The 18,762-nt window shown below is 40.6% G+C and overlaps 2 protein-coding genes and 1 pseudogene across 6 annotated transcripts in view; 1 reads left to right on the top strand and 2 right to left on the bottom strand.

Moving 5' to 3' along the window:
• The window catches only part of LOC149866415 (solute carrier organic anion transporter family member 1C1-like), a 72,731-nt gene that overhangs the window by 48,927 nt on the left and 5,042 nt on the right, over nt 1-18,762 (top strand). The window lies entirely within an intron of this gene.
• On the bottom strand, nt 4,392-7,966 carry LOC149866416 (uncharacterized; annotated as a pseudogene).
• Nucleotides 12,389-18,762, bottom strand: part of LOC149866414 (solute carrier organic anion transporter family member 1B3-like) — a 37,381-nt gene continuing 31,007 nt past the window's right edge. For all 4 annotated transcript variants that reach the window (XM_090043574.1, XM_090043578.1, XM_090043575.1 and 1 more), the window contains 3 exons: nt 18,101-18,165; nt 16,805-16,922; nt 12,389-16,079 (listed from right to left, as the gene is read on the bottom strand). In XM_090043574.1, coding sequence (XP_089899700.1) covers nt 15,863-16,079; nt 16,805-16,922; nt 18,101-18,165 — 400 coding nt within the window. In that variant the 3' untranslated portion in view covers nt 12,389-15,862. The remainder of the gene's footprint in view (nt 16,080-16,804; nt 16,923-18,100; nt 18,166-18,762) is intronic.

Here is an 18,762-nt window from a genome sequence, read left to right as displayed (position 1 = left end):
GGGTACATCTACAGATACAAATGCTCTGGGGTTTCCTCCAGAGTAATTACAGCAGATTTGTTATTATTGTAAGCTAATTTTCTATTAATATCAGCTAATTTGCTATTATAGTTTCTTATGATTTTGTGATTCTAAGTTACAGGATAGTGGGAAAAATTCAAAGCCCATGGCAAAGCTGTTTAGGTAGGAAAACCATAATACTGATGCAAAATGGGTATCAATAAAGCTATTATTTATTTGTAAAATATGAAATCATTACAAACTGGCATACACTTTTACTAAATTTTAAGAAATATCCACAATTGTTTTTGTAGCCATGATGTTTGCAGAATAGGTCAACATATGCTTATGGCTTAAGTTTATGGATTAAGTTACTTAAAATGATATGTTTAAGTTAAATACATTCTAGGAAGTTTATGTTTGTCCTTGGACAACAGAAAGTCAGAAGTATTGAGGAGCTAAACACCCTGGGCCATAAATCTATGCTTTTGGCCACACAGTGTAGCTTTGTAAAACTATGTAAGTTGCTTTTAGTTACCAAACTTTTTTTCTTTATGGTACATTTTGAAAATGTCCATTTTCAAGGGAAGTATTGGTTGCTTGGATTCAGGCTTTGTAAAAAATACCCAGTTTAAGTAAATCTTTGTTTACAAACTGTAAACAAACTTCAGAATGGCAAAGTAGAGAGCTAAGAACCAGTTTTGTTTAAAAGCAAATCAAGGGTCTTCTCAAAGACAGAAGCCCCTGGGTTCAGCAGTTTATTCAAAAAGTGCTAAGGATTTCCTTAGTGAAGCCACCCCACACACTTCTTCCTTCCCCTGTTTCCTCTTCCTTTTTTTTTGTATATATACCCTGAAGCATCCAACCATTCAAAGTATCTTGACTGGAAAATTTTCTTCAGACGATGTTGGTGGCTTTTGTCTAATGTGGGCATGTCGTCACTTATTAAAGCATTGTATCAAAAACAGTGGTAATAAGCTAATGCACAGTAGAAATAGGCTACTGTGCATCGTCACAAAGAAGGCATGCACTTTTGCTACTGCACGTTAGGGCAGCCTAATGCTTATTTCATAGATTTCATAGACATCAGGGCTGGAAGGGAACTCGGGAGATCATTGAGTCCAGCCCCCTGCCCATGTAGTACCTCATGGTTAATACTCAGTAGCAAAAGCACACTCATGCATGTGTAGACACACCCTGTATGTTGCCTCTCAGCATTGCTAACCCGGGGCCATTCCTTCAAGGCTTGAAATGACAGGACACTTCTGAGAGATCTGTTTGGTTAATATTGTGTATTTTTATACAAACCATAACATTTTCTGAAACTCTTGTTGTGACCAGTGAGATGATGTATGAGCAATACAGCATGGTCATTTGATGTAGGACTGGTCACTAATGTAAGGAGCTGTTTTAGTGCAGAATATTTACAGTAATTGGAAAATGATGCGTTGCTTGGCAATGCTTAAACATTGCAATGTCTGGCAAAAATAGAAAAATAATAACCACCTCTCAGAAGACTGTTAAGAAGAACAGTACTCTCTTAACTATTTAAAATTGCAATATGCTAAATATTATCTATATTTAAAAAACCCAAACAAACCGATTTTGTGGGATGAAAAGCTTCTATTATAATAAGATTGAAATTCTAAATTGTATAACACTTCTCAATTGTATGATTCCTAAGTGCAGAAATTCTGAAGTGCATAATTCTAAGATTAAAAATCTAAAGCAGTCAAAGCAACACCTATTATGCTTTTATTAAACTAATGGTATTTTTTCAGAAAAATGGTCTGACTACGTTAGAATTCTAGCAATAAAAAATATTCTAAGAACTAGTCACTGCAAAGGCATTATAACTATAAAACTGAAGTAATATCAAAACCTTCCTGCATATATAGGAGGTCATTATTTAATCATAAACTACTCAGAAGAAAAACTCATAAAGGCTGTGAATCTAATAAAGCATGACAACAGCTAATTCTGTATCTGGCCAAGCTGGAAAGACAGGGATTTCAGCATTTGTTTTTGCCCCAAATCAGAACAACCATATTTGTAACAATCAGTTGTTTAATGATGGTTATCTACTCAAAACTGCCAGGAAGAAAATGGGTTTCAATAGCTTGGCAACAGATAAAACAGGAAAGAGAGCTGCTATTACCATACAAGTATACTAGGAGCCAAGAGCTGCTTGTGGTTTATAGGAATCCTGTCCTAGAGATTTTACCTGAATACAGCTGCCGTTTAATTTGGGACACACTATGCAACAAGGGAACCCTGTGCACCTACTTCCTTCTCTATCTCACCTGCCACATGCTGCTGTTTCCTTTTCACAGATGGTTTCCAGTTCCACTCAGCAGAGCAGTTTATAGGATGCTTGGGCTTGCCACAACCAAGCTAATCCAGTTGTGCAGGTTGAGTTGAGCTACCACTCTTTGTGGTTCTTAATAAAGTCACCTTTCCCTGGGCAAGTTTATGTGGTTTCCATGGTGCTGAAGGGTGACAATGAGTTGGGATTTATGTTCTTATAAAAATTACAGTTTCTGGAAGCAAGGATATCTTGTCTCTTTACCATCTTCGAGTACTGCTTATTGCCGAATGTTCTGTTTTCATCTTATTTTACAGCCTTGTATGACAAGGCTCCTTTTGTTTTTACTACTTATTTAAGAAACTGAACAAAGATGTATTTAACTATATAGTACAAAGCAAGTAATGGCATATATGACATTGGTAGAGAAGCAGGTGAATGAACCTTAGCTGTTATAATCTGTGTTGTTTGGTTCAGTGATGATGTGGTCGATGTTGATGAGGGGGCACAGCTGGCACCTGGTGGCTTAGTGGGAGCTGGAGTTAGGTAGTCTGTTGCAGGAGAGATGTGTCTTGAAGTTGCAGCATTGCCTATAATCCAGGGCAATGTGATGGGCTAGCTGGTAGTGATTTGGCCCAGGGGTTCTGAAGGGGTAAAAAATGTTTGGAGGGCTTGGGGTTCCCTTTCCTCACCAATCAGGCCAACCCTCCATGTCCCCTTATTGAACCCTTGGGTTACCTGGAGGGGCATAAAGTGGGCAGCGCAGCTGACTCAGAGAGACTGGCGAGGGACAATGAGGAAGGAGTTTCAAAGAGCTGGGCCAGCCGGGCAGGAGCAGTTGCCCCAGAAGAGCCAGGAGCAGGACCCACATGCAGTGGTTGAACTCTCAGCAGTGTGGCATGTAGCCAGCAGGACAGGCTCCCTGCTGGGCTCCAGGATCCCCGGCGAGAGGCTGCAACTCTCTGTGAGGCAGGAGAGGTTCCCCATCTGGCTCCAGCAATAGGCTGTGCAGGGACCCAAGAGGCTCCCAGCTCTATTTCTGGTTCTCCAGCAAGAGGCAGGGCAGCTCAACATGAGGCAGGGGCTCCTGGAAGTTCAAAAGCCCTAGCAGCCTAGAGCAATCTCACAGCAGGGGCTGTGTATAGTGTTCCTGCATCCCATGTGGGAGATCTGAGTTCAATTCCTGGCTAGGTCAAATCAGGGTAAGTGAAGTGGTTGGGAGAAGAAATTCTTATCGGTGTTTTCCCTCTTCCCCCCATCAGGTACCTGTCCCCTATATCTCTTGTTGTTTGGCATTTTATATTTTATCAACCAGTATTGTTTGGTGCATTGTTTTGCTTTTTATACTTTGGTAAACCTGTCTTTTGTTAACTGTCTACAAATGTGAATGCCTAAACTTTATTGAATCTCGTCCCCTTGGGATATTGTAGTGTCCCCTATACTCCCTGGTTTATATATGTTATGTTCCCATCACTGTTTGTCTCATTAAAAATATATGGTTAAGTCCCCATTGGTGATCTGGCTCTGCTCTATAGGGGAAGGAGGGTCCCTACACCTCCCACAGCATTCATGCACCTGCTCTGATCCCTTCAATTGGAGAGGGCATATGTCTTGGAGTACCACTCGGGTTACAGCAATTAAGATGGTCATCATTTCTAGGAGGGGTTGGAAGTCATTAATGATGTTGCCAGGGTGCTCAAGGTGGCTCCTGAGGGTGACAAGAGGGTTTCTGTTGCCCTTGTCACAGTGTTGGTATTGTAGCAAGGCAGAATGAGATCTGCTTTTGTTACCTGTATCTTGTACCCAGGCTTTTTGTTTTTCTGAATGAGCCAGTCTTTATGATTAGCATGAGCTAAGATAGTGCACAGTCAGAAAAATATGCATGCTCTCCCCTATCACAGATTCCTCTGCTATTCTGAGGAAATATGCTGAGAACTGGTAATATCCATGAGTCACTTTGGGTTGTTGAATAGCCACAGATACACTTATTCAATGGCAGCTTAACTCTACCCACAAGCAGATTGGCAGAAGAAAGGGGAAACAGCAAAGGGATAACTATGGCTCTGCTCACCCACCCCTAGTTTTGCTACGAGGAAACAGCTAGGGAAAGAAGAATGGGGAAATGTATTGTTAATTCTCTCTCTGCAAAGGAAACTGCTTTCTCTGTTGATTCTTGAGAGCTCATGACGTGAGTGTCAAGAGTTATTGAAATAAAATTTTAATAAAAAAATCAAAATCTTGAAAACCTTAACAATTCAGGGCATGGTTAAGCCAACAAAATTAATATTTGCTTTGGTAAAACAAATCTTATCAATCTGGTTTAAAAAGTCCACAGTATTGTAGAAAGGCAAATACATACATTTTTGAAACCATGATAAAGTTGCCAGGTTTAAAAGTGTGCACAGTTAATTAAGGCGAATACTTTATGACTCCTTTTAGCGCAAGTTACAGTTAAAAAAATACAGCGCTTCAAATTCTGCAACGTTCCAGATCCCTTTCATTTAGCTTTCCTTCTCTCTTCCCTCTTCACATCTGTTTCTAATGAAGAGTTTTGTTTTTACTTGAGACCAATGAATTTTAAGTTTAGCATAAAATAAATGTTTTCATGGATTGAAAGATTTGAATTTATAGTGTCTCAATAAAAACTTGGCTTAGTCACTACTGAGAACAGCATGTTCCTTAAGTCAAGATATAATAATACAAAATGAACTGGACAATACTGATATCCGCAACAAAAGTCCAAGGATTACACTTACAAGAAAACTTATTTTGAAGTTTAATAGCTAAGCAAGATGGCTCATCATTTCAGGTACTAGAAGTCATTCTTACTAGGGCTGTGTGAAATTTCTCTAGCTGTTTCATTTCAACACTGTTTCAACTTGTTTTGAGCTCAAATCAGTGAAATTGAAATGAAACGAAAGGTTTTGAAACAGCTTCGAAGCAAAACCAGGGCAGTCGAAATGTTTTGAAAGTTTTGAAATGTTTTGAGTTTCAAAGCTGGGCTTGCCTGCAGGGAAACAGAAAGTAAGGAGAGGGAGGGGAAAAAGCAGGGATGAACTGCTCTCATACTGACTATGTAGCTGGCCAGTGACTGTGATCTTTCCCTGAGGTCCCTTCCAATCCCAGTGCTCTGGGGGAGGGATGGAAAAACAGCATAAAAGGCAGCATTGTTTTAACTGGCTTGCTTTCTGCCTTGGGGTCAGTTACTGAGTTATCTTTCAGAAGCTCAGCAGCATTAGACAACAAAGGCTACTACTATTGATTTCCTATTTGCTAGCCTAGCAAGTGGGATTCCACAATACCTTTTACTTTCTTTCTATACGCATTTATTTTATTATTATATTCATTGATTGAGTCCTTTCAATTTATTCCTCCCCCCAATCCTATTTTTGTTTAGTCTATTTTGATTCTTTTCAAATCTGTGCTTTCTCTCACAGTGGCAGACAAGGTTCTTTGGGTGATTAATCTTCTATCTTTTATTAGACCAACTTAAATAGTTAGAAAACAATTATTAAGCAAGCTTTCGGCTTCAAAAACCCTTCTTCAGGCTAAGGAAGTTTCTGAAGTGGTGTGTACTCTTCCTGGATGGAATGAAAAGTAAAGAAGCCAGAGGCTGGGCTGGTATGTATAGAAAAGGTGTATGGTAGTCAGTGAAACTGTAGATTGAGGAGTCAATGGGTGAGAGACAGGTGGGGGGGGGGCGGGGAGAGAAGGGGGATGAATAGTAGAGAGATACCTGGGGAGTCGGATGTCAGGCAGGTTATAATGTGTCATAAATCCAATGTCTATATTTAGTCCATGATTTTTAGTATCCAGGAGGTTGATGAAATGGAGTTCATAGGCTCAGCTCTGGGAAGTGTTTTGTAAGTTTCCATTGAGGATCAGGACTGAGAGATTGGAGAGAGAGTGGTTTTCTTGTGAGAAATGTGCCCCCACAGGTAATTGGGTATTCCTGTCTTTGATAGATTTCTGGTGTGCGTTTGTTCTGGTGCGCGGTTGTTGTTTGGTCTCTCCTACATAATTTCCATCAGGGTATTTGGTACATTGGATGAGATATATTACATTTCTGGAGGTATACCTGTAAGATGCAGGAATGCTGATGGCTCTATTGTGGGGTGAAGTGATTGTGGGGGTGGTGGAGATATGTTGGCAGGTTTTGCATTTCTTGTTATGGCATGGTCTGGATCCGTTCGGTGTGTTCTGGGCTTGAGGACATTTGCTTCTGGTGATGAGGTTAGCGAGGTTCAGTGCTTGTTTGAAGGCTAGGATGGGTGTCTCTGGGAAGATCTTTTTAAGAATAGGGTCTCTTTCTAGTATGGGTTGTAGTTGTTTGAGGATTTTCCGTATGGGTTCGAGGGAGGGGTGATATGTTATAACCAACGGTGTGCGATTTGTGGGGGGTTTTCTTCTGTACTGCAGCAGTTCTTCACGTGGTATCTGGGTGGCTCTTTCAAACGTGCGATCTATCTCTCTGGAGGAGTGTCCTGGTTGAGTGAAAGCTTTTTTAAGATTGGTGAGGTGGCAATCCCAGGTGTTCTCTTCAGTGCATATTTGGTGGTATCTGAGGGCTTGGCTGTATATAACAGCTTTTTGGATGCATTTAGGGTGATTACTGGTTCTGTGCAGATATGTATGTTCATCTGTGGGTTTCTTGTCTAATGTGGTCTGTATTTTATCATTCTGGATACTGAACATCGTGTCTAAAAAGGAGGTGTTGGTGCTGGAGTATTGTAGAGAAAGTTGGATGGAGGGATGGTGATTGTTGAATTTCTGATGGAACTCAATCAGAGATTGTAGGTTTTCAGTCCAAATAATGAAGATGTCATTGATATATCTTAAGTATAACAAGGGTTTGATGGTGTAGTTCTTGAGGAAGTCTTCTTCCAGGTGGCTCATAAAAAGGTTGGCATACTGTGTGGCCATTTTGGTGCCCAAGTCTTTTCCCATTGTCTGCAGGAAGTGTTGGTTATTAAAAGTGAAATTGTTTTGTGTGAGGATGAAGTGTACAAGGTCAGTAATATTTTTGGGTCTGTATTCTGAGTTGTAATCTTGTTCCTGTAGATATGTAAGGCAGGCCTGGATGCCATCCTGGTGTGGGATGTTGGTACATAGGCTGGTAACATCCATGGTGGCTAGGAGGGTGTTGCTTGGAAGGTGCTCTATGTTTTTAAGTTTCTGTAGAAAGTCTGTAGTGTCTCATACAAAACTTGCTCTGTGGGTGACGAGTGGTTTTAGGATTGATTCAACAAAACCTGATATTCCCTCAGTTAGGTTCCCATGGTTGGATACGATAGGTCTGCCAGGGTTCCCTTGTTCGTGGATTTTAGGGAGCATGTAAAAAGTCCCCGGTTAGGTAGTGGGGGGGATCAAGGTCTGTAGTTTTTCTTGTAGTCTTGATGGAAATGTTTTGCTGGTATTGTTGAGTTTCTTGGTGAAAAGGGGAGTAGGATCTTCTTGTAGTTCCTTGTAGTAGGTGGTGTCAGAGAGTTGTCTGTTGGCTTCCTTTACATAGTCTTCATGGTTTAGGATGACTATGGCTCCTCCTTTATCTGCTGGTTTTATTACTCTTTGGTAGTTAGATTTTAGAGCTTCTATGGCCTTTTTCTCTGCTAAAGAGAGGTTGTTATGATGGCGTGTGTTGCTGATTATTTCATTGTTCATTCTTTCCCCGAAGCAGTCAAAGTAGCAGTCAAGGTTAGGGTTTTGTCCACTGTGAGGTGTCCAATCTGATGTTTTTGGGGGGTTTTTAGTGTTGATCTTTTCCTGAATGTTGTCAGAGGATGAGTTGTTGTTGGGAGTGGATTCAGTTTGGTCATGGAAATATTCCTTGAGGCAGAGGCATTGGAAGAATTCTTTTAGTTTTCCAGAAGAATTGAAGTATTTTATTAAGGGATTTTTCTGGACAGAAATTTAGGCCTTTAGAAAGGGCAGATTTTTCAGTTTTGGTAAGCGTGTGCATGGAGAGAGTGATAATATTTGTGGGTTGGTTGCTGCTTTCAGTTTTATCAAGTCTGAGGTTGGAGTGACTACTTCACTTCTCTCACAGTGTGCATTCCATTCACTGCATAGGGAAGCACAGCATAATTATATTGTATATTGTAATATAGAATTTATATAAGACGACACATACATACATTTATACATTTTTATTTTATTTATTACATAAATACATACATACATACATACATACAATTGTCTTAATATCTATATATATTGCATAAATCAGATAGATAACATTACAGAAGAAGATACAGATTTTCCAGCATACCAAGGCAAAGACACACCATGAAGCATGCTGGAAAGGCAGCTGGCAAGCCTTCAGGGAGGGGCAGAAGAGCGGGTAGAGGGAGAGGTATAAGTTCCTCCCCACCACCAAACTGAGACTCAGCCTCCTTGCTACAACAAGCAGATATGAGGCTTCTACTAGTACAGCAAGGAGAGTGAAGCAGTGCCAGTACCACTACCTGTGCCTGAGTCTACATCCCCTCCAAGAGCACCAGCCATAACCCCCACCACCACGACCATGACAATAAGCAGCAGAACCAACATGACAGTCTCTTCCACCCTCATTTCACTTCCCATTCTGAGCCTTCCGGTGTCAGAGGAAGAGCTGGAGCTGGAGCTAGAGCTGGATCTCAGTGCCGTAGCAAGGGAAATTCTGGGGAAGGAGGGGGAATCATCCAAGTTTGTGCTCCACACTCCTCAAGTTTCCCCTAAAGCTAGGTCTCCTTCCCCAGAAGGCACTTCAGAGGAGGCTGAGGTAGAGGTTGCAGAGGCAAGCGGCTCAGCTGAGTCCGCTCCTCCTGTTGCTGTGCCTCTGCCTGCTGAGAAGGGGGAAATTGTAACATCCACACATGCAAATTCCCTTTGAGGATTAGGCCTGAGATGTCAGAGATAGGTGGTGTTCTGTTGTTGTCTTTGATAGATTTTCAGTGTGCGCTTATTCTGGTGTGCAGTTGTTGCCTGGTGTCTCCATGTATTTTCTGTGCCCTGATTGAGATATGCATTGTATTGTGAAGACATCTCTATACTGGAGATATTGTTGGCAGGTTTTGCATGTGTTGTCATGGCATGACCTGGATCCATTCAGTGTGTTTTGGGCTGTACGAAGTTGGCTTCTGGTGATGAGGTTAGCAAGATTCAGTGCTTGTTTGAATTTATTAACCACTTTTCACAGATGAGCCTATGAACTGCACTTCATCAGCCTCCTAGCTAGTAGGTACAGAAACGCATGGACTCAATATAGACATTGGAATTCTGACACATTACAACCTGCCTGACATCTGACTCCCCAGGGACCTCTGCACTTTTACCTGCACTGCTACATCTCTCTTCCCCCCACACCCTAGCCTGTCTCTCACTCCTTGATGCCTCCATTTCCAATGTCACTGACCAGCTTTCTTGCCTGCATTGCATGCCAGCCTCTGGTTTCTTTACTATTCCTTCCATCCAGGAACAGCACACACACCAACTGCAGGTGCTTCCTCAGCCTGACCAAGGGTTTTTCAACCTGAAACCTTGCTAAGATGTATTTCTCTAACTATTCATTTGGTCTACTAAAAGATACCAAATTGACCCAAAGAACCTTCTCTGACAGTGGCATGTCCTTAGACCAACACCCCTAGCATCTGTCCCTGGTCAGCTGACTGGAAGAATGAAGGGCTGTGGGCACATCTAAGCCTCAGGGCTGGGGTTGGCAGGGGGAGTTCTCTGGCAGCTGCTGGAGAAGAAACTGCTGCAGGAGAGGAAAGAAGGGCTCTATCACAGTTCGGCTGCCTGAGATGCTGCTGGCACTACTGTGCTGCTTACTAAGTTGTTACCAGTTGTTATTTAAAGTAGTGAACTGGGATGAGGCTGTAGGGGAGGAGCAGACCTCATTGGGGTACACTACCATGTCATGTAGAGGCCCTAGGACCAGTGAAGGAGTGCCTTAACACACAAACAAAGACAAAAGTCACGAGTTTTGCTTGTCAGCAGCTTGAGGTGCAGTTTCCCAGAAACCCCTGCACCTATCTCCTTGAAACCTGGCAGCCTTCATGGCTTCAGCAGGGGCTACCATGCCTGCCGTTTTCACCCCCCGCCGTGCCTTCATACTTACAAGTGACATGAGTTTTGCTTTCAAGACTTTGAGGTGCAGTTTCCCAGAAGCCCCTACACCTATCTCCTTGAAGCAGGCAGGCTTGATGCCCTCAGAAGGATCTACTATTCTTGCTCTTTTCTTCCAAACCTGCCAAACTGTGACAAAGTTATAGGCAGTTTTGTGCTTCCCCATTATAGCCTATGGACGAAACGTTGAAACAGCAAAACAGTTTTGATGAAATGAAACACAACAGTACTTTCAAAACTAAACAAAACTCTAAATGAAACGCTGTCCCACCAAAACAGAAGTTGAAATGAAATAGTGCTGTTTCGCACAGCCCTATTGTCAAAAGATCTGCAAAAGTGATCTGGAGAAGGAACGTGTACATAGATGTAGTAATTGAGTTGAATGGAATGGCCCACACCCACTGCACTACATTTACAAGCTAGTCATGTTTCTCTTGGAAAATACTCCCTTTGCCTCCCTCAGCTCTTCTTATTAATACTTTAATGAGTTATTACAGATCAACAGACCTTGCACAACGCACTTTAATATAACACTTGTAATTCTTGATTCAGCTCCTATCCAGTTCTGCCCATCTGGTTCTACATGTGAGGAATTTGCCAGAGATTTCACACACTGCTACAAGTGTGGACTGCGGGGTCCAGCTTCTAATTTAAAACAAGACTTTTGTAGCTTTTATGGATACAAAAAAAGGCAACAAAAACCAAAACACAGTCTAGCCAAACCAAACCTTGAAAATATGTATTTAGGATCAAATTTATATGGTTATTTAAACACCTAAAAGGAAAGGCAAGCTTCTAGTAGAATTTTCAGAAGTACTTCATGGTGCCTTTGTAATCACTGATATTATAAACTGAGGCACCTTTGAAAATCCCAGGAAGCATCTATCTGCATCTTCTAGGCATATAAACACATTTTAAAAACCAACCCTAAATGCAGGCAGCATTACCTTCCTAAGCCATTGAAACAGAATGTGAAACTGAAGCTCTGAGGGTGACACAACTAACTAACACTCAGACCTAAGGATGACATCATAAATTACAACATTTCCAACACTTTAAATCTTGGGAAAATTGTTTAGCAAATAGCCTCATTGGTAATAAAACATCCTAATATTGAATTGTGTGTGGTACATTATATATGTGGTACACTGCATTAGTAATTTATTTACATCTTTGTTTCATTCTATTGTATGAAATCATCCAACTAAAAATGCTGATGAAAATTAGAGCAGAGGGGAAAAGGTTCTGTCAATGCCTGGTCTTGGGATCTAGTTCTGTGAGTTCTAAACGTGGGGAAATTTCAGGGCTTTGAGGTTGGGTTAGAAGTGAATGGTCACTGAACCTTCCTGGTTTTAAGAGGATTCAATCCCATGGTAATAGATAAAAGCTAATTTGACAGTTTGCTAAATAATACACAGATCCAAACAAAGATACGAGTTTACGGTAGCTCCTCATTTTTGCCCAGGTTTCCAAAAAAGCATTGTGCATTCAGTCCAAGTAATCTGGCAGTCAGCTTCTCTTAAAATTTGACAGATTAGATTTGTTACATGACAAATAGATTAGGCTTGGCCTACTATCATCAGGTAGTCAACATTTTCTCTTTGGGTGCCCTCTACTGGTTTTCAAACAGTATAACAACAATGGTCATTTCAAAATGCTGTCAGACTTACACAGTTAACTATAGTTCTTTGCTCATGGATTGCACTATGCTCAGATGAATGAAGTGGACTGCAATCACTCTACACAAGGACTTCCTACACATCCTTTCATAGGAACTGATGAAGTGAGCCTCCACTTACAAAGCTATATACACACACACTTTGGTTAGTCTATAAGGGACAAATCTACTCTCTCTCTCACACGCGCGCGTGCACACACACTCTTTCTCACACACACTTTTATTAGTTTATAAGGGGGGCAAATTTACTCTGCCATCACAATAAAGTAGTTAACATTTTATGGAAAACAAAGCCAATGTAAAATTGAAAATATTGTTTTTATTCACTCTAATGGATTATTTACATACGATTTTTATAAAGGGCTACCATTGACACTCATTTGACAATGTTCACATTAGCCATCTTCAAAAGAAAAAAAACGGTTAAAAAAACAGTGCCCTGGACTTCAGAGATGTGAAGATGAAACCAAGCAGGATTTCCAAAACATCAAACAAATAGGTCCTCAAGTCCATAATCAGACTCCTGACTATGAGGCCTTATGTGCAAAAGTTCTGAGCTCTCAGAAGCTTGCAGTTACTTTTATTCATACTAAATTATAATTTTCTTCATATGCAGTCCCACTGAACTCAAACAGGAATAAATTTGCAGTGAGCTGCTATAGAACCGAATTAAGAATATCATAGGAGAATAGCATTGGAATACATCTAACTAGGTCATTAAATCCAATCCCCTGCCAAGCCACATAGTCCTTTTAATAAATTCAGCAAGCTCCATCTTTAAGCCAGTTAGGTGACATGCTTCTACTACTCATATTTGAAGGCTATTCCAGAATGTCTGTACTATGATGTTTAGAAGTGTTCTAACTTTATCAAAAAGGTATTTGGGGCCAGGTTTTTTTCTTGTGCTAACATTGTCCTTTTGCTTTACTAACTCTGCTTTTTCTTTGAAATCAAACATATCCCCTCTCACCCTTCCAAAAGTAGCCAAACTCTCTTAGCTGTGTCTCATAAGACAGCGTATCTATTCCCCTGATCATCCTAGGTGCCATTCCTCTTCACCTTTTCTAGCTTGAATATTTGGAATATGATCTCTTTTTTTTTTTTTTTTTGCCTGTAACATTAGCAAAATTGTGCTAAGTTTTCAACAGGATTTTTTTTGAAGTGGGATGGGAGTTAGAAAACCTCTAAATGAGTTAGAAGCACAGGTCTCATTAACTATTACTTCAGTGTCTTATTTTAATAACAGCTTTTGAAAATGAAACTTTAAAATATTTGTAAGAGGAGGAAGTATGGCTTCTGTCCATCTCTCTCTCCTGTTATAATTTCATTTTTCTTATTTTTCTGGAGGGGTCTCAAGTCAGTTGTGCAATTCCTCGGTATAGCTGGTCTGCCACTCTGTAATTTGTCATTGAGGGTTGAGCTGGGCACTTACATTCACTTTTCACCTCACAGTACTTACCTCTTCCCAGACAAGTTAACACAGACCTCTCTGTTCCCCTACTAGCCAGGCCAAACCTGGCAGGCTTTATCACTTCAAACTCACTGTGGCCTTTCTTGGAACTACAGGTTTGTAGGATCGACTCAATGTTCTCAGCATCTCTCTCAATGGCCTGGGAAGGATGTTGTATACACACAATGCAAACAGCCTTGTATAGTGGGCCTAACTTGTATTCATAGCCTAGCTGAGAAATTCCCCCCTATGGCTTGTCTCTGTCAGCACAGACCAGAAGAATTCTCTAGGCATTCAGAAAACAGGCTGGTATGAGGGAACCAGCACCACTTAGCTCCTCTAAACTCAGGACCACTGCATTATTATACCTCATGGATTAGAGAGGTCTTTTTAATAAAGGAAAAAAGTGAGTTATGACAGAAGCAGTAAAACCGTATGTACAAAGTCCTGCCAAATACAGCAACCACAAAGTGTAAAAAGCAAAAACAAAACATAATTTTAGCTATAGCAAATTCAGATACTACTTATAGCTAAACCTGATGAAAATGTTTCCTCCAGTAGAACTGTTTACCATTGGAAACTGCTCATTCAACTAAACAAGCACAATGGGAACATATAGGAACTGTTACTGAAATTATCAGTGGGATAAAATTGAAACAATTCATTCTGATGTTAAGGTGGAATCATTTCCTTTGGATAAAATAGGCAACCTTCAATCAGTTAGGAATGCACATGTTGATAAAGTCAAACCATTCCAGTTTGACTTTATAATTTTGACACTTAAAGCATGTCTGATCACATCCTAACAAAATCAATGTGATATTGCAATGAAACATTCCAGTAATGTTGTTGCAAGGTGTCAAAAATATTTCAGAGCCGCAATACAGTGACATAGCTTGGCACCCAGACCAGCAGTGACTTCCAGTTACCATCATGCCACCAGCAGCCATTTTTTTTCACCCTCCTGCCTGCCAGTTTTGCACCTGGTTGCCACCACCACTGTTCAGAAGTTTTTGTTTATAGTAAATCTTGCCATTCTTTTTCTTATGATGTGGGATAAAAAGAAATGTTGAAATTCCTTGCAGAATGGAAATTCCCTTCCCAAGCAGCTCACTTATATCTAGCATAGATATGGAATTTTTGTTGGGAACACAATGGCTAGGGATAGAAGTTACACATAAAACAGTTTAAGTGATCAGAAACTGGTTTAAACCTGTAACAGAACATAAACCAGTTATACGGTGCATATAAACCAGTTTCAAAATGGCCAAAACTGGTTTAAGATAAACCTGGTTGCATGTAGTATCAGGCCTGGGCTGGGCTGTGCTGTCTGCTCCAAAAAGCAGGGCTGGCCCCACCCCTCTGCTCCCTAGCTGAAGCAGTGAGAGCTGGTTGACAGGTAAGTCGTGGGGTGAGGGGGAGACGAGCCTAACTGGGGATGCAGCCCAGTCTACAGTGGGGGCGGGGGGCTGCCCCCCCCCAGGCAAACCCCAGCTGGGGGTTTCCCCACTCAAATTTACTGCTGGCTGTAAGTATGGACTACAAATTACAGAGACACTTGGAAGCAGAAAGAGGAAGTGATGAGCAACCCTGTGGAGTCCTATTGCTATAATTCTGGACTGCAAATCCCAGAGACTTCAGGGGCAGCAGGAAGAGAAAGTGAACACACAGTCAGAAAGCCATGCTCTAGTGCCCCCAGGCTTGTAGCCTGAGCCACTGCAGGCACATGGCTGCATATCCTAAATGAAAGGTAAATGTCCGTTCACTTCTGTTGCAATTTAATCTGTGCAGTTTAGACTAATCTGCAAAGACTGAATTGGTTCAGCTTTGGGCTTTTTGACTGTCTGTACCTAGCTCTTATTGTATTTTAAGGTTTCTCTCTTAACATAGAATCATAAAAAAGTTACAATTCTTCTTATAGAAGACCAACTGATTCTAGAACATGGGTGGGGGAGAGCAGGCAGGTGTGTGTGTGTGGTGGGGGAATGTTTATGATTTGAATGGTCTTCATAGTGCAGTTTTCTGCAAAACATTTAAATATCAACAACTCTTGCAATTAATCATGCCAAACTGGGGTTTCCTTCATTATTTATTAATAGCTCAAGTCTGTTCATAAAATTTGTAGTGTGTGTTGTTAGGCAAAATGCTCATAAACACAGCTAAATATAAATCACATTTGTACCTAGCTTCTCTTGTCATTGGTAATGGCTTAATTACTGGTATAACATTCTGAACATCATTATTGTTTTGTTCGTGACATTCTATAACCTGTTTTTACAAGAAGCTGTCCTGATTCATGCCATATAGATTCAAATATATATTTTTAAATATAGGATTCTTTTTCTGCATCAGAAGAACCTGACAAATATTCACAGCTTTTTGAATTGGTTTCTCCATTCATAGGAATATCTTCTTTTCCTTCATTTTCAGTTGGCTTGGAGTCCTTGGCTTGATAATGTTTCTTCACCATCAAAAAAAACAATAAAGCTATCAAGTAGGATGGTGCTCTCAGGCCTGCTGTTAGGCCCAGGTATGCCTTCCTATGAAAAGAGACCACAAAAGTCAACTTCATTTTTTTCAAAGGACTGGCAAGAATGGCTTCTGAAGCCAGGTCTCTTGCAGAGCAAATAAGTTTCCTGAAGTCTCTACCCTGGCTGCTCTGTACAGATGCCTAGCAATTGTGTGGCTAATGGGAGTAAGGAAAAATACAAATAACATGGAGTATTTTTTAGGCCAATGGTTTTGGTTATTCTTAACACACATTACTCTACAATCCCCTCTCAGTGCAAAACTTCAGGAGGAAGTGGTTTCCTGCACTTGTCAATACATGCAAAGAAGTAAAATGCTCTCAGCTGCCCAATAGGACTATTTCCTGTGAGATCATATCTTAAAGGCGGCTAATGCAACAAAATTAGCAGTCCTGCTAATAGACACCAATTTTTGATAAGTCACATGAGTTTGGATGTTTGCTTGTGATCCATATGATTACTATGACTTTTTTAATGGTCACAAAATTTATGAAATTTGCATATTATCCGAGAAGAACTCTCACTGACATTAATGACAGTTTTGCCTTAATAAACACTATAAAATTGACCAGGGGCATTGGAACTTTGTCCCAAGATTTATTTGTATGAAATTCTGTCCTGATCTAAAATCAAGTGGAGGCCAACATTAGGTTACCATGGCCACAACATTCAAACAATAAGTTATCCACTGTAGAAAGAAAGTTAGTAAGGCCCCCTCATGTTTTGATTTGACTTACCTGTATGCATTAGAATCATATATCCTACAAGCTCCTTGTTGCCCACAGCTTCCTCTTCCCCATTTCAAGCAAGTCCTATCTATCAATGCACCAAAATAAACTGGGGCTGGAATTCCAGCTGTAATATTAAAAAAGCAAAATAACTTCAGGATGTCATATGGAGAAGCACACTTTCTTATCAAATACTTGTCCTATGATGCACTGCTGCTGCAGGTGGCTGATAGGATACAGGGAACTGTTTACTCCCTTTATAAATACTGGATTGGGAGTTTCAGGGTGAGTGAGCTGGGGGCCCTTATTGGTTCTGTTTGAAATACCACAGTTCTCCTAGTCCAATAATTAAAGTTTGGCCAGGCTCCCAGCCTGCAACCCCCCTCCCCCCAGCCTCCCCTCCAGCACTTAGTAGCGTAATGACACCCAAACTGCTTTTTCAAAACCATTGACAGTTTGCAGAAGAACTGTTGTCAGCAGTGAACTGGATTCTCACTGGATTTTGAGAACTATACTTGAGACCATGCCCTCTGGTGCTGTGATTCAGCTACTTAAGAGCCTGAATTTCACTGAAAATCAATGCAATAATTTTATACAAAATAAAACAAAGCATTAAGGACAGTTAAAAATACACAACCATTTCTTTAATATAACTGCCCACATATGGTATATTTTCACTGAGAATCTTGTATGTCCCTTAAATGGAATGAGGATGAGGGCCAGTTATGCATAGAACCATCTTTGTGTGAAGTGGTTCACATAATGAAGACGCTTAGGAAGAGTCAGGATTAATCACTAGTGCAGGTTTTACCTTTTCAAAGGGTGCACTTGGCATTTGAATCCCATGTTTTGGCTGGCTGTGCCCTACACTGTTCTGTACCTTCTAAAAAGATGGCACACCTAGAGTGGAATCTTGGGCTTGTTTTACCTAATGCAAGTTTTGACATGATCTTCAACAGGATCAAGATTTCAAACTTGTGTCAAACCACAATTGTGGGAACTCTGTTATCTTGCACTCTTTTGCAAATAAACATCTCCTATAAACAGTTTTATATTCTAACTAGAGACTATTGTCCTGTAAGAGCACAGGCTTGATGACCTCCTTATAAACGTCCAAACCTAACTGATCTGACCCTTAGCAAACTATGAAAACAGACTTTCCTAATTTGATGTAGCTTTTGATATGGAAGTAAGAACATCATGATAACAGTTATTTACCACATTTTATTAATTTACTGTTTTAGACTTTCACAGTTTTCCGAGAGGCACCATTTAAAGCCATATAGTTAGAGTAATTTCTCTTACCAAGGGCCCTCATGATGAGTACATGCAGACCAACTGCAAGAGATTTTAGCTCTGGCTGAACACACCTAGAATAGATATATATAAATGAATACAGTGTCTATGTAATTAAGTGTCCATTAAAATGTGCCATTTTCAACTAGAATTATGGGCATTTTTACATGTGCTCTGGGACATGGCGCCAGGTGGTTTAATTAGCAAGCTACACTAATTAAAAGTGCCTGTGCATCCCTGCACTGAAAAAATGGTGACGGGATGCTTTTAACTAAAGGTCATTGAATGTCTTTTATTTCAAAGCACCCCGTCACCATTTTTCCAATGCAGGGATGCACAGGGACGCTGATACACATGACATTGAAGACTGCTGGACCATGTCAATTTCCATGCTTCAGCAGATTCAATTAACGGTTTTCCAGCACGTCAGAGCAGGCTCTCCACACATCTGTAGGAGCCCTATGATTCTTGATAATAAATACAATGCAAAGCTGCAGGACTGAGTTGTTTCCTACACCTGCCAAAACATACTATGTTACGTAGAAAGAGTGAATTCAATCGATAGCTCTCCATTGTATATCCCCTGGGAAGACAATGTGTTGCAGATAATTACCGAGGAGAATTTTTAAGGAAATACCAGTACTTCCATCCAGGATTTGCAGAAATGGATA

This window comes from Crocodylus siamensis, chromosome 4 (assembly GCF_052110815.1).
Source record: "Crocodylus siamensis isolate JL-2025a chromosome 4, ASM5211081v1, whole genome shotgun sequence".
NCBI lineage: Eukaryota > Metazoa > Chordata > Crocodylia > Crocodylidae > Crocodylus > Crocodylus siamensis.
Note: the sequence above shows the minus strand (reverse complement) of the source record. Positions and strands in the feature narration are given on the sequence as shown.